Source organism: Nannospalax galili, unplaced genomic scaffold (assembly GCF_000622305.1).
Source record: "Nannospalax galili isolate Female #2095 unplaced genomic scaffold, S.galili_v1.0 scaffold32, whole genome shotgun sequence".
Lineage (NCBI taxonomy): Eukaryota > Metazoa > Chordata > Mammalia > Rodentia > Spalacidae > Nannospalax > Nannospalax galili.
The window spans coordinates 6,831,346-6,846,673 of NW_008335297.1; the positions used below are offsets into that span (position 1 = coordinate 6,831,346).

The 15,328-nt window shown below is 40.0% G+C and overlaps 1 protein-coding gene and 1 long non-coding RNA gene across 2 annotated transcripts in view; one reads left to right on the forward strand and one right to left on the reverse strand.

The window, feature by feature from the left end:
* Positions 1 to 1,232, forward strand: part of LOC115069785 — a 2,097-nt gene extending 865 nt beyond the window's left edge. Inside the window, exon 2 of the long non-coding RNA XR_003849021.1 lies at positions 13 to 1,232. This is a non-coding gene — a long non-coding RNA (uncharacterized LOC115069785). The remainder of the gene's footprint in view (positions 1 to 12) is intronic.
* CUNH16orf72 (chromosome unknown C16orf72 homolog) overlaps positions 298 to 15,328 on the reverse strand; it is a 31,657-nt gene continuing 16,626 nt past the window's right edge. Inside the window, exon 4 of the mRNA XM_008829943.1 lies at positions 298 to 2,637. Coding sequence (XP_008828165.1) covers positions 2,393 to 2,637 — 245 coding nt within the window. The 3' untranslated portion in view covers positions 298 to 2,392. The remainder of the gene's footprint in view (positions 2,638 to 15,328) is intronic.

Consider the following 15,328-nt stretch of genomic DNA (forward strand, 5'->3'; position numbering starts at 1 on the left):
AAAGCTGAAAAGGTCAATGTTATTTAAAAAAAAAAAAAAAAAAACACACAAGTATGGGATCTTCCATGATATTTTGCATCTAAACTGGCAAATGAAAACTTCCAAAGATCTTGAATTAGGTCAAAACTAAGTTTTCTGAAGAATAGAAACTACCTCCCTTCATAATGGCAGGTCTCAGGACTGTTCTGTGCTGGTGACACCTGGGAGCAATGAGACAGGGGAGGGAGGGAAGGAAGGTAATAATGAGGTGACAAGGAGCACTAGATATCAAATGCAACGGAAAAGAAGTAACAATGCTAAAGTTTTAAAAAAGTTTAATGGAGCCAATAATTAGGCATATAAATTGAGTTCTGGCAGACATTAAGACCTGCTTTCTCTTACCAAAGAAAATGGCACGCTTTATCAAAATTTGACAATTGAGAGTAAAGGGTATTAAGATTAAGCTTCAGAGCACCAACTTAAAGCAACCAAAAATATTGTTATTCAACTTGGAAAGGGGAAACAGAACCAAGGCAGGAAGGGAAGCTTAAATATGTATTCCTCAGTCTCAAAATCCTGTAGTTCTGGGATCAGAGTTCAGGCTTCTGGTGAACAGCCTTCGCACCACCAAACCCCAATTCCAGAATCTAAATTTACAATGATAGAAAAACAAAACTAACTCCATTTCTTGGTATACTCCAAAGGGAAGCCTATACGTATTCATAATACATAGGCTTGTCCATTTCAGGTAAGATGACAGATTGCTATAATTCTTCCTGCTATTCAAAAAAAAAAAAGCTCCACTTTTGCAAAAATTTAGAAATACCTCACTTTCATTCCTAGTTTGAGTATGGATTTCACTGTTTTAAATAAGGGCTATATCTATAATGAATACAGAACTTCAATTCACACAACATTTCTAACATTCCATTCACATCCCACCCAGTCAATAATGTAGCAAGGTTTCTTCACAGAAAGGTATTATTTAAATGGCTGAAGAAATTGCAAATTTTTAACAAAGTGCTGTAATTACTGGAAAAACCCTTACACTGATTTGCAATGGTCATTAAAGGATTAAAAATAGAAGTAACTGATACTGGACTACAAGTTTGCAAGGAAACATTTTTCACTGTCCTACTTGATATATTTATAATATAATAGAATAAATTACAGTACCTGGCAGGCTGACATCAGTTCTTTGTCTAAAAAGACTATCATTCAGTTCAAGGTAGTAAAAATGAAGATGAAACATGCTCTAAAACGTTGTAGCTACAAGAGGTCTTACATTTACCCAAAGAGGACTCTAAGGAGAACTTTATTTGGGTCTACCTAACATCTAGAGAACCTCCATGCGATTTCATCTTTTCCAGAATGAGATACCAAACTGCACTTCTGAGGAGAGGAAATGGAGAGTTGGGTTTCGCTATTTGTGATCATATTAGTAGATAAAACATTTATCATCTTCCACCCACTATGACAAATGCAAAACAAGATATGAAAGAATGTAATTACCTACTCCCATCATCCATTTCCTCTCACTAATACTAAGCCAAAAAGGAAGCCCACTCTCAAAGCTCATGACCTGTCTTTCAGGTCACCTTGAATGCAGTCTGTGTGTTTACATTACCATAAGTAAAGTACCCGGCATAGGAAGTAGTACTTGTTTTAAAAACTGAGTATTTGAAGCCTACAAGGTTATTAATCTGGGGGCAGTTTAATAATATTGCTGTTTTTAGAGTAACTAACACACACAAAGTAAATCCAATAGTTTTGTGTACTGATTCAATATTAAGTATTAATTGCATGACCATCATAGCACCTCTTTACACCACAATCACCAGAATTAGAAACTGCTTTGAAAACTGAAAACAGGGTACAGTCTGATAATCAGAAGTTTACAGTTGTCTCTGTATGGAAACCAGGTGCATGGTTCAGTGTGGCTGCAAAAAATGGAAGCCTACAGATTTGGCTCACAAGCCAAATCATGGTTTTAAGACAATTATAGGAACCTGGCAATACTGTTGAAGCAAAAATACTCAACACAGCAGGAAATGGACCAAAAAATAAGAAAAGCAGTCTATAACCAAATAAACATCTATTTCCTTTCCCTTTGAGAATAAATACAGTTAAGGTCACTTTTAGCCTTGGAACGGATATGTTTGCCTATGATGATCTCGCTAATGACTACACAATATCTGATGTCCTCTGCTAGGATTATAGTTTGAGAAAGCCATTGTTACAAGAGGCATCTACTGAAATACCTAGAACTTCCTTTTATGGCAACCACTAGAGAATTCACTTGTCTTAAACAGTGAACAAGGGAAGATGGCCTCATGTTTCCTTTGCAATAATAGTATATGTTGAGGATCGAGTGGCTTTCAAGCAGCATGGTGGGTGTGAAAATGTCTGCAGTTTAGAGCATTCTGTTGCGTTTATGGGTTGGTGAGTCTGTAATGACATCGCCACACTGGGCTGAGGTACGCTTTCTAGTTCCACCATTGTCCAAGTGGAGTGCCATTTCTTCTGATATGAAAGTGTTCAAATCGACATCATGGAGTCCATTTCTCCTTCGACTAGCATTCGATCCACTGCTTACATGTGTAGGAGAGCCTGGGGTACTCGAACGCACGCTTATACTAGCCATTGCACCACTAAGACCTAGGAAGAAGAAAAGAGGTTTTAGAGTTGCTCGATTATTCAACCCTTTTGAAAGCAACCCACTTTACTTTCCATGTTGCCACAGAGTCAAAGATGTCTGCCAGTTTCCTTTGTAAGGGGTCACCAGTGAGTAGATAGGTTTTATTTTAATCATTTAGCTTTGTTTCATCAGCAATACTACCAATATCCACAATATTGGCAACTAGCAATTATGGAAAGCTTAATGTGTCAAGCACTGTGCTAGGAGTACAAAGACACCACAAGATTTTCCCATCTACTCTAGCAGGCAAGTTATACACAACTTACAGATGAGGACCGATGGCACTTGCTTGAAGCAGGGCATTTTGTTTTATGCAAAGTCACCATTCCTAACAGATCTCTCTAATGTGTGTCTGTATGTAATATATGTAGGGAAGGCAAGAAAATATTTTTAGGCCTGAGTACGCTTGTAGATAAGATAGTCATATAACCTATCACCCCAAACACTCCATTGTCAAGCCTGAAAGTCATTGTTAAAAATCATGCTGGACAATGAGTACTCAGTGGATATGCCCTGGGCAAAAGCATCACCCCAGGTCTGGACTGTATCTGGTGGACATCTTACTGATAGCTCAATAGTGTGAGTCAATACTATCTCTAGTCCTTCAGAGAAGGGAAATCCGGGAGTAATGAATCTGCTTCACTTTCTAGCATATGCCCAGCACTCACTGTTGAGCCCTTGCCGCTTAGAATCTTCAACAGTTAAGGAGCTCAACTTACATACCACCCCCAAATGTTCAGGATAAGGCTGTGAAAAGGCCTGTCAGGCCATGACACATACTGTAACATTAAATTTCAAATACTAACATTAGCAATGGATTTTTCCATCTCATGGATTTCTTCCTAGACTATTCTAGCCTGATCTAGGATTTCACTATCGCCTGACTAAATAGCCTATCTAGCATACCCATGTTTCTAAAGCGTAAGAATTCTACCTTCAATTTTAAAAGGAACTTAAGGTTTGACTTGGTAGGGCCACATTCCTTCTTATTTTGAGCTCTGTACATCTACCACATCAAATCAAATCAAATACCCTTCACATTGCTATTACTCTAAAATACTCCTTGTGGACAAAATTCTCCACCCACAGCCCTGACCTGCCAGCTTCTGGGGGTTGTCAGTGTCCTGCAGAACATATCCCTGGTTAAACCCCTGGGAACACCCTCTTCCAAGCACCACCCACTATCCCTTTCTACACTCATCCAACCACGCCCCTTACTACTCTACCCTGAGGGATTAACCCTTTTCCCAATGGTGGTCTCAGGAAATCAAAATGTCCCTCTTTACCCTCCACCTTTCAAAGGCTAGCACCTACCTGGTTTAAAAAAGGGAGAAAAAAAAAAAAAAGGAAAAAGCATTGATGCTGGAGTACTTCCCAGGTCAGGCACTGTACTAAGTACTCTTTACTCTTGCTATACTTCTATGCTACTCTGTTCTACAAGCCAAGACTAATGAGGTTAAGTAATCACCCCCCAAAGTCAACACATAGTAAGCAAGAGATTTTAAAGAAATCTATACTCCAATGCACTGCTATTATACTGCCTCTTCATATAGCCTAAACTATTGGGAGGCCAAGAATGGAGGATTCCCATCAAGTTCCAGGTCACTCTGGGTCGATCCTGTCTCAAAAATCCACTCCCTCCCACCCCCCAAGCCTAAGCTGTTTTAGGGTCTAGATCTGGCCTGCCTTAGACCTCATATGATAGCCATTTGCCCTGCCCTCTTTACCCTACCCTAAGACTTAACTATAAAACCACCAGTATCAATGATTTGTGGTTCTTTTTGAAGCCAAGGCTGGCTGTGCTTTTCTGAATGCTTGCTTACTCTGCTGTTCCAAGCTGCCCAAAGCCTACAAGGCTCCTTCCTTACCCCTCCCCTGAGGTCATTACTGATTCTATTTTTCCTTTTCAGCCTCTTGATGGCTCTTCCCTAACACTTGAAATGCTTCCTGTTCTGCATCCTACCAGCTGCTTCCTCAGCAACCCTATGTAGACTTTTCTTGTGTTCCTTAGACAGGTGTAGTACACAGGGTGGGCTCCCTCACCCTAGCTTGCAATCCCTGCCTTGCACTTGAAAGGCCATTCCTATTTCTAAGTGCTTCCTGAACAGCTTACCTCCCCAAAGAGAAACCCCACTTCCTTGACAAGGAAACCAACATCTTGGGCTATATATAACAATCAATCTATTCCTATGAAGTCTTTTCATCTCTATCTGAAGGATACTCACTACCTGGTACATAGCACTTATGGAATTCTGAAAAGCAATGCTTCAAAGTCCTACCACACATTTCAAAATCCACTAAAATTCAGTGCTTAGATGTTCATTTCAGGAAATAAACCCAGGATGCTATGGCTAGTCACTTAAATCAATACCATCCCATATAAAATTCAACTATTCCCAAGTTGTTGGGGGGGGGGTTAAGGTCTACATGTAGACCATGAACTTCTTACAGGGAAAGCTGTGCCTTCTCTCCTAATCACAGCTTATAACATCCTACCAGAAGGTATCCAATACTTTACCAGTAACTCCTCCACCCCCCACCCCCCACCCCCACCCGGTATACACACGTTATTTGTGTGCGCTTGTTGAGACAGAGTCTCACTATGTAGCCCTGGAGGGCCTGAAACCCAATCCTCAGAAACTGGCCTGCCCCAACCTCTGCCTCTGCCTCTCCAGTGCTGTACCACCTCATCTGGCCTTTTTCCCTTTTCCCACAGGGTCCTGCTCTGTAGCCCAGGATAGTCTCAAACTCAGCCAGTAAAGAGCCACACTGCCCTACCAACAGTATCATTTTCACACTTGCTCCAAAATGCAAAGGTTCCAGGGTAATTATACTAAGAAATCTGAGAACTGGGCAATAAACTGGGCTACTTTCCTAAATGCAGGATCTTTTTTTGTATATGAAGAAAGATGGACAAACCCCACCCCTATGTCCCTCATGAATGTTCTATGGAAGAAGTGACAACCACCAAAGACTAACACAAAACACTCCATCAGGACTGGACTAGTCACATCCAGGAGTGTTTCTTCATGTTTCAACTTCTCCATAAAAAAGAACACACATTCAACAGCACTTTGGCCAACCTGAAAATTCCCCATAATTTCTGAGTACATGACTTAAGAGTTTCAACTTAACAGTGTAGGTCACAATGTGCAACATTACCTATTCTCAACTGTTGAGAATCTTTTCAAAGTTTGATTCACTAATCATCCCCCAAAAAGACGTTTCACAGTGTCAAAAACAAAAATTAAGATTAACAAGCAAAAAAAAAATGCATTTTAAACAGCCCAAATTTTATTTTTAAAAACCAGTGACAGCTACTGGAAGCTGCTTTAGAAAACCTTAGCTAAGCCACATAAACACAATCAGGCCTATACAGTACAGAAAATCAAAACATGCTTCAGAACTGAAAAACTAAGCTGTACGTCCTTAAGACATACAACTTAATTTCTACCCAAAACACACTTTTTCAAAAGGACTATGGGAATATCATTGACAAAAGCAGAACAGGTCGCATGATTAAACAGAAAAGTCTCAATTGCTTAACATAAATGAACTCAGTTTTTAAATTTCTGCATCCATTTAAAATGATTAGTGCAGGAGTAGATTTTTTTTAAAGCTTAGGATGATGCAATCATATGTTGAAAACTCCCAAAACAAGTTTACAAACCAGGTTATAGGAATCCAAGTTACATGGAAATCATCAAAAGTAGCACATTGCTATTATTGTCATACCAAGTTCATGCTTAGAGTAATATGAAAATGCTGTTTTCAGAATTAATGACATGAAACTTAGGTTTCCCGGCATACAGTTAAGTCACACACAGACAAAGAGCAAATGTCCACCCAGGCAATCTCATTGCCTGAGGCCCTGTGAAGCCCTGGAGGTGTGCGAGCACAGGTGATCCACCAGCACAGGTTCAGAGCTCTCTGCAGACTGCTCAGTCAGTGTTATGTCCCAGAAAAGAAAGGGAACCTGAAATCCCCCAAGCTGCAATAAAGCGGTATCATCCTGCCTGGGAGCCCTAAAAAACCTGGCATTTTTCTTCCTTGGAAATGAACTGTGCTATTCAGATTGTGTAGCATTTCCTCTGTACAGTGTTCTGCAGTGCCAAGCTCCTGTAACGTCCGTGTAGTGTAGTGTTTTAGAGTTCACTCATTTAAAAAAATAATTCCACTGGGAAGATTCTGGTAATTTGAAGTAGATACCACTCCCCACCCCAAACTGTAAATTGTAATACTGAATTTTTATTGAAAGCACACTAAATCAGACCAATTACAAAGATACATATGTCACACCAAGAAAACATTTTCAATTATGCTAACAGCCCAAAATGCTCATTTTTCAAAGACATCGATTTTTCAAAGACAATTTTTAATGCCACAGGAAAAGGTTCACGACATTAAAATGAGAAGATACAGTATCATATATGCAGTATGATCTCAACTGTGAAATAATACTTATACATTAAAAAAAGACTAGAAGAAAAATGAACCATTTGACTGCATTTGTGTGGGTATATAATAGAATTACAAGATACTGAATTTTTTTACTTTGTGGAAATTTTCCAAGAAATTAATGTTAGAAATTTACTGAGAAAATTAAACTCAGAAATTCAACTGCTATATAACTACCAAGAGATTATTAAAGTACTAGATATGTAAATTGGCTCTCAGACATGGCTACACAGCCTTTTTTCCCACTTCAAAGAAAATATATCCACCAATTTATTACAGGGTCAAGAAAATCCTCTATTACTGATATAGAAAGCTTTAATCTACCTCCAGTAGCTTCCATTATTTAATATCTAACCTTAATGTATACAAAGTATCAACTTTTCATCTGAAATTTTAAGCTATAGTAAGTGCCTTACTGTAGTGTTCTTGGTCTGAGAGGCTGGTCTGAAGAAAATCTATTGATTTTTAAGTTCCAACCTTCAGAGAGAATTTTTAAAACCGTGAGATACTATGATGAGGTATGAGATAAGAGATTACTTTGATACAGGAAATCTCTTACAGCTGAAGTTCCAAGTAGGTTTTTTAGACACTTTCTGTTAACAGGTACCAATGGTTCTGTTACTTCAAGAAGATGCATGGACTGAAATATTTAACAGGCATTACAAAAAAACCTACAATGATCCACCTACCAGGAGTGTTTTCCTCAGGAGAAAAGGACTATGACAGATGAATGGACATAAACAAACCCTCACTGGTTGGCTCTAATCAGTCTACTACCAGAGAAAATTGCAAGGAGTTTCTTTTATACTATCAGTCACTTTTAGAACCTTCAGTTGGCTGGGTGTGGTGGTGCGTACCTTAATCCCAGCTGTGGGAAGGCAGAGGCAGGCAGATCTTGGTCTACAAAGGGCGTTCCAGGACAACTGGGGCTACAGGGAACCCCCATATCAAAAAGACAAAACAAGAAAGAACATTTATTTAACCACCTGTACTAGCTTTCAAGATATAGTTCTAACTTTTGATGATGGAAGGGATTATAGAATGGCAGTAAAGTGGGGAGAGAACAAACACAAATATTAAATTTCTTCTTCCAGGTACTAGCAACTGTCTAGGGAATTTTATCACAAAGAGTTCTTCTCCCAAAATGTAGCATCTCTTAAAATAGCATTCGGCTACATGTGAGCCAAAGAATGTTTAGATATAAAATAAAAAGCTATGAAAATCTGTGCTGAGAAGAAAATCTGATTCATGTTGCCTAAAGTCACTGTTTTCCACATAACTGGGGTAAAGAAGGCAGCTGTTTCATGCTTTGGGCTTGACGAATTAGGAATTTGCCTTACATTTTTTTCTAGGTAAAAATTCTTACCGGACTTTATCCCACTAAATTCAAGTTCAAGAACCTGTCAAGAAACTTAATAACTTACTTAGAATAAGGATTTGGTGGGAATGTAGCTCAGTGCTAGAGTGTTTGCCTAGTATATACAAGGCCCAGAGTTCAATGAAAACAGCAAGGAAGACAGGAAGAAGGAATCATAATGAATAAAGATTAAAGTCCATTTAGGCTTTAGGTCCCCCCACAAAAAAAGTCACTGACTTATGATTTCCCAAAAGTATGATACTGTGCCTCGGCCTGATTCCTCGTTAGATACTTCAGATGGTGTTAATATGTTTCAACCAGGCCAGACACTCCTTGAGATTAGTTTATCCATCTTTATAGTCACCTGTCTCTATGTCTGACAAATAGCCCTTGGTATACATTGTGGGTAAATGCAAGGAAAATTGAAGGGCTAAGCTACAGAAAAATAATATACACTTAAGTTCTAAAACACACATTCTGCAGGACTTACTGCAGAAAGCAGAATATATAACAAATCCACAAAGAAAACAAAGGATTTTCAAACTAAAGGGGCTTCAATCTCAACTAAGGAACTACTGCCTTGTCCTAACCAAGTAATTTTTAAGGTATCTTCCCAAGGACTGGCTCTTAACTTAGGGGTAGAAAGGTCTTGGACTTGAATACCAGCAGGATACACACTCAAAAAAATAGGTGCCTGTAGTCCCATCAATTGCGTAAGCTGGGGCAGGAGACTCCCTGATGCCCAGAAGTTCAAGAACAGCCTGAGCAACATAGCAAAATCCCCATCTCAAGAAAGCAACAGCCAGGAGTAGTGGTACACACCTTTAATCCCAGCACTTGGGAGGCAGAGGCAGGCAGGCCTGTGAGTTCAGGGTCATCCTGGTCTACAGAGTTCAGGGTCATCCTGGTCTAGAGTCCTAAGTGGTTTCTTTTTCTTTCTCCCTTCCTTCCCTCCCTCCCTCCCTCCCTCCCTTTCTTCCTTCCTCTCTTTCTTCTTCCTTCCTATTCTCCAGTGTCACATTGATGGCTCTGCTGAGTTTGCTCCAAGTCCCTTTCAGACAGCCCAGTCTTTTTCAGCAGTTCAGACAAGAACTTAAAATTATGAAGATGGTATCTTAAAGTTAAATCAATGCCAATAACAGCAATGGTGCCCACCAGTCTTACTAATGGCACTAGACCTCGAATGCTGTGCTTTTTTAAGTCTGAGTCTGAAATGACATTTTTAGAAAGACAACCCAGGTCCAATGGGGTTAACCCTAGTGCTACAGTCAAGGTTATCAAAACCACTTTGGGAATGAAAAGTGTCTTTGACTTTTATGAGTCAGTGTAGACAAGTGTTAGCAACCTAGGTTATGAGATGATTGAAAGTACATAGAAAGGTAAGTGAAGTTTGACATGGTAGTAGGCCCTGACTCCAAATTGCATGTGCCTGGGTTTTGTTTTTGCCTCATTCTTAGGCCCTGCATGTGCCTTTTCACTCTGCACCCTTTGCACCTATACCCTAGGATGACAACTCTGAAGGAGAACAGACTTCAATTTAAGGCTTTCCAAACAGCACTAGCTTGGACAGGTCAAGTCAGAACCAATCTCTCTAACAAGTAATAGGTAAGAAACAATAAAGCTTTAAAATTGACTCTCTGGAGTGATATCACAGAGGAACAGGCGGGCAATCTGGGTGAGTCTCATGATCACTTTTGCAAAGAAAGGATTAGAAATTTTAATTGCCTAAGGCTGTACAGGGCATGTGGCCTATACACAAAACCTATCAGCCTACCTTGGCTCACAGTGAGCCAAGGATAAAGCTGGCCATCAAGCATCCATCTTCAAGGATACTGATCCAGATCCACTGATAGGGAGAAACCCAAAAAATGTAAGTAATTTCTTAAAGAGCCTCAAGATTTTTCTCTCCTACCCAAGCCCGGCAAAGGAGGAGTAGGTGGTAGGAAAAATATCCTAAATCCACAAAATATAGAAGGTATTTTAGAGTCAGATGGATCCCAAATATCTACCACTTACTAACCTGCTCCTCCTTAGCCAAACTGAATATTTCTTCATTGATGAACTAGTAATTATTGAGGGCAGGCATGAAGATTAAATGGCCTGGTGTCCAACTACTGTAATCCCAGCACTTGGGAGGAAGAGGCAAGAGGATCACTAAAGGTTCAAAGCCAGCCTGGTCTACACAGCAAGTTCCAGCCCAGGAAGAGTTCCACAGTGAGACTGCCTTGAAAAATAAAATTAAATTAAAAAGTATACAAAGTAAATCTTTCAAAGTATAACCGTAAAAGATAGCTCTTATGGTTTATTCTCAGGCTCAGCAGATTCCCAGTTGTTCTAATGTGAGACTCCTTTGTAGGGATTCCTAGGTACAGATCAATTATCTGGAGACTGTAATCTTTAACTCTTTCCAGAGTTTCTCAGTCTCCCCAGTGCTACAGACACTCAGTTTTCAGACCTCTGCATTAATCCCTATAGTAAATTCAGAACACAACACAACTATACCATGCTTTTTTTTTGCTAAGGTCTGTGAAAGCCAAAGGAATAATAGCGTAAGAGTCCTGCTCTAATCGGACCTCAATCAGCAGCACACAAACAAATTGAGATCCCATTCAAGCAAAGCTTTAAGAATGGGAACCGAGCCAGGCTTGGTAGCACATGCCTGTAATCCTAGCACTTGGGAGACAGAGGCAGGCAGATCTCTGTGAGTTCAAGGCCAGCCTGGTCTACATAGTGTGTTCCAGGCCAGCTGGGGCTATAGGGAGACCCTGTTTCAAAAAAAAAAAAAAAAAGAATGGGAACCAGCGTGGTGGAGCATGCCTTTAGTCCCAGCACTCGGGAGGCAGAGGCAAGCAGATCTCTGAGTTCAACGCCAGCCTGGTCTACAAAGCGAGTTCCAGACCAGCAGGGGCTTCAGAGAGACCCTGTCAAAACAAAACAAGTCCTTATTTAAAAAAAAAAAAAAAACGAGAAAAAAAAAAAAAAAAAAAAAAAAAAAAGAATTCTAAATTTTTCTGCTCTCATGAAAAAGCATTGTAAGAAAACAAATGTAGCCAGGTGTGGTGGCACATACCTTTAATCCCAGCACTAGGGAGGCAGGCAGAGGCAGGTGGATCTCTGTGAGTTGAAGGCCAGCCTAGTCTACATAGTGAGTCCCGGATTCTGTTCCTAGCACCCAGACGGTAGCTAACTTCTAATCCAGGGGATCCAGGGATTCAACACTCTCTTCTAGTCTCTCGGGCATTACACAACACAGGTACACTTATATACATGTAGGCAAAACACTCATTCACATATAATCTCTAAATTAAATTTTTTTTAGTATTTTATTTATTATTTTTATTTTATGTATATGAGGTGTATTGCCTGCATGTATGTGAGTGCACCTGTGTTGTGCAATGCCGCAGAGGTCAGAAGAGGGCTTCAGATTCCCCTGGAACTGGAGTTAAGGACAGCTTGTAGCCCCATATGGGTGCTGGGAATCAAACCCAGGTCGTCTGTTAGAGCTCTTAACTGCTGAGCCACCACTCCAGCCCCTAAATTAAATTAAATTTTTTAATTGAAAAAGAAAATGGACAGAACAACCTAGCATGGTGGCACATGCCTGTAATCTTAGAATTTAGGAAGTAGAGGCATAAAGATCAAGACTATCAAAGTACTATGCCAGCCTGGGCTATAGGAGACCTTGTCTCAAAAAAAGAGAAAAGATAAAGAAAAAAGAATAGTCTACCTAACAGGTCAAATGTGATCCTGCACACCAGTAGTCCCAGCACTCAAACTCTATCAGGAAGGTCCTAAGTTTAAATCCAGCCTGGGTTACAAAGTAATGATGATGATAACAACAGAACTGGAGTACAGCTGTGTCACACACATGATGTGATCAGTCTTATAAAGTAATGAGGGGGATTTGTGAAAAAAAGCAAGAAATTCAGGATTCAACAGGGGGGACTGGGATATTTGACCTTAAGTCAAAACCACATCACAGCAGGTTTCGACTTACCCCTGTATGACCATAGGGAAAGCCTAGGCAGGGAAATGACATAGTGGATGGAGGGGGTAGGGGGTTTCACTCCAATAATCTCATGAAAGACAGACTGGTGACTAAGCCACCTCAAAAATAGGAGGCAAGAACAGGTTAGGCTACTCCAAACCCAAACTCACCTCCTCCAGAAAGCATTCCCCAAACCCATGGCCAAGCTGTACTGTGAAATGTCATTTCTGCTCCTCCACCCCCTGAATATCTTATATACAATTAGGACATTAAAACCAATCAACCAACTATGTTTGTTTCAACAGAAAATGGAAGAACTCTGTGTTCACTTATGTGTTCCTAAAAGTACACAGACTGCCGATTAGCCACATGGAGTGGTGTGTATTTGCTGCTGTTGGTGCAGAAGGCAGAGCTGAAATGTCATCTGATGTACATCTCAGCGGCACACCATTTTCCTAGCATGCACAAGGCCCTAGATTCAAGCCCCAATACTTGGGGTGGGGAGTTACTTGAGACAAATGCCTACGGGATATACTGGGAAATGTACACCAGAAAACCAAGAAATATAGTAGGTTACCCTCCAGAGGTCTAAATGAGAGGTACTGATCTTGATGCTAAGAGTAAGATAGACCATTGGGGCCTATAGAAGGTAACAGATAGGGCTAGAATCCCGGAAACTTTATTTCAGGCCAGTCAAAGAATCTGAGAAAAGATCAGAGGCCCAAATAGCAGAAATTGGAAAAAAAAAAAAAAAAAAGGAAAGCTCTTGAAGAGAAAAGGTGATTAAAGTAAGAGCCACCAGAAAGGTAGACAGAAAACCAAGTGGTATTTTTGGTCTACCTGGAATATTGTTTATATAAAAAGAATTTGGGTTCTCAGTAGATTTTCAATGATAAATTTTAAGATGAAGATTAACAAGGACAAAAATAAATTCTACATAAGCCTATGCATCTTTATTCTCTCTGAGAATAGGAGTAGTCCTACAGTACACAGAAAGTAAGCATGCTGCAGAACAAGTTGATAAAATAATAACCATGGGTTACAGGCTTACACCTTGCTAATCATTAATTGTAGTTTTAAGTGGAACTATTTGATAATCATTAACTTGATTATTTTTCTGGGCTACTAAGACTCTCTGCCTTTTAAAAAAAAAAAAAAAGTAATAATCTTTTAGATACACACCACAGCTTCTATAGTGACCATATCTCCTTTCCGGTCTGAGGGGCACCAGCCCCTCCCCCAGAAGATGGGAAGAGTTAGACCCTGCTCCAGAGTAACCATGTGCAACTTGAAGGCAGTGTTCTCAAAAGGATGCAGAAAGCTCAGCTCTCAGGAGGCAGAAGCCAGCTCTAGGCCAGCTAGGGCTACAGGAAGGCCCTGTCTTGAAAAAATATTTCAAAAAATTGAAAATAAAATTCAGACTTATCAGAAGAGATGCAACAGGACTCCATGGAGCGCAGTACTCAGGCACTGGAGAAATGTAATATATAAAAGGATATTGCAGCCCCCTAACAGGAGTCTGAAAAGAAATACAACCCCACTTGGCACTGCATTGTGGGGTAGAACTGCAGTGGTTATGAGACACATGAAACCAAACATTTCATCGACTTATACTGGGGTCAAGTGGTCATTCTGCTTGTATCTGGTTAAAAGCATGGACTGTGCCAAGTATCCAATGATCTGTCCAAAAACAATGACTGCAGCCTGTATGCCAAACACCAGACACTGCAACCACTGAAGCCTTGCTAAGGGAGCACCCCGTTTTCAATCTTTTTTGTTTTGTACAGGGCATCATCACTTGTACTCATTTGTAAAAATCAGTAAAGCAGCTCAGATTAGTATTTTCTATTCCATACTTCTGTTTTCTCCTTAGTTCACTCCTTTAAGAAAGAAATCTGTTGGAGATGTTAAAAAATACTAACAGTCCACTTTTGGTTGAAATTATACCTAAGTCTCTCTCACTAAACTGATTCCCAGGCTAATGAGGGCATCTTTTAAGGGATCTTTCTCGTCACTCCCTTAATGTCTGTGTGAAATGCTCTACATGTAAACACCTCAAGTCCCTGCCATTTTTCTTCAAATAAAGGCAGAATTTAGGGATCTACGGTCTGTTTGGTGGACGTATTGATTGGTGGGTGGGTGTCCAGGTACTTAAGAACAAATTAAAGCGGAAAACAGTCCCTTTCAAAAAGGATATGGAGGAACATGGTTTTTACAATTATAAACACAAGTCTATCTCACCAACATTTTTTTTTTTTTTTTTTTGGTCTTTTTGAGATATGGTCTCCCTATAGCCCCAGCTGGCCTGGAACTTACTATGTAAACTAGACTGGCTCTGAACTCACAGAGATTCTCCTGCCTCTGCCTCCTGAGTGCTGGGATCAAAGGCATGCGCCACCATGCCCAGCTTTTCATTTTGTTTTTTGAGATAGGGTCTCACTATGTAACACTCTCTGGCCTGGAATTTGATATGAAGACTAGCCTTGACCTCACAGAGATCCACCTGCTACTGCCTCCTTAGTGCTAGTATAAAGGCCTCCATCACCATACCCAGGACTCTGAACATACTTTTTTCCCATACCTATCTGCTCTTAAATTTCATTAATTTAGACTCATCCTCTAATGAAGACTCTAAAAATTTCAATTTGACTTTGTATTTCAGATTTGACTATGCAAATAATATGCTAACTGGACTCTGGTACAGTATCTTTACCCTAATTAAAATGTTTCCAAATATTCCTCCCTCCCCCAAATACTTTTAAAATCACCTAACAGTTTGTTACAAATCAGATAAGGACTACATTATAATTTATTACCAATGCCCATTCACTACTCAAATGACCTGCTT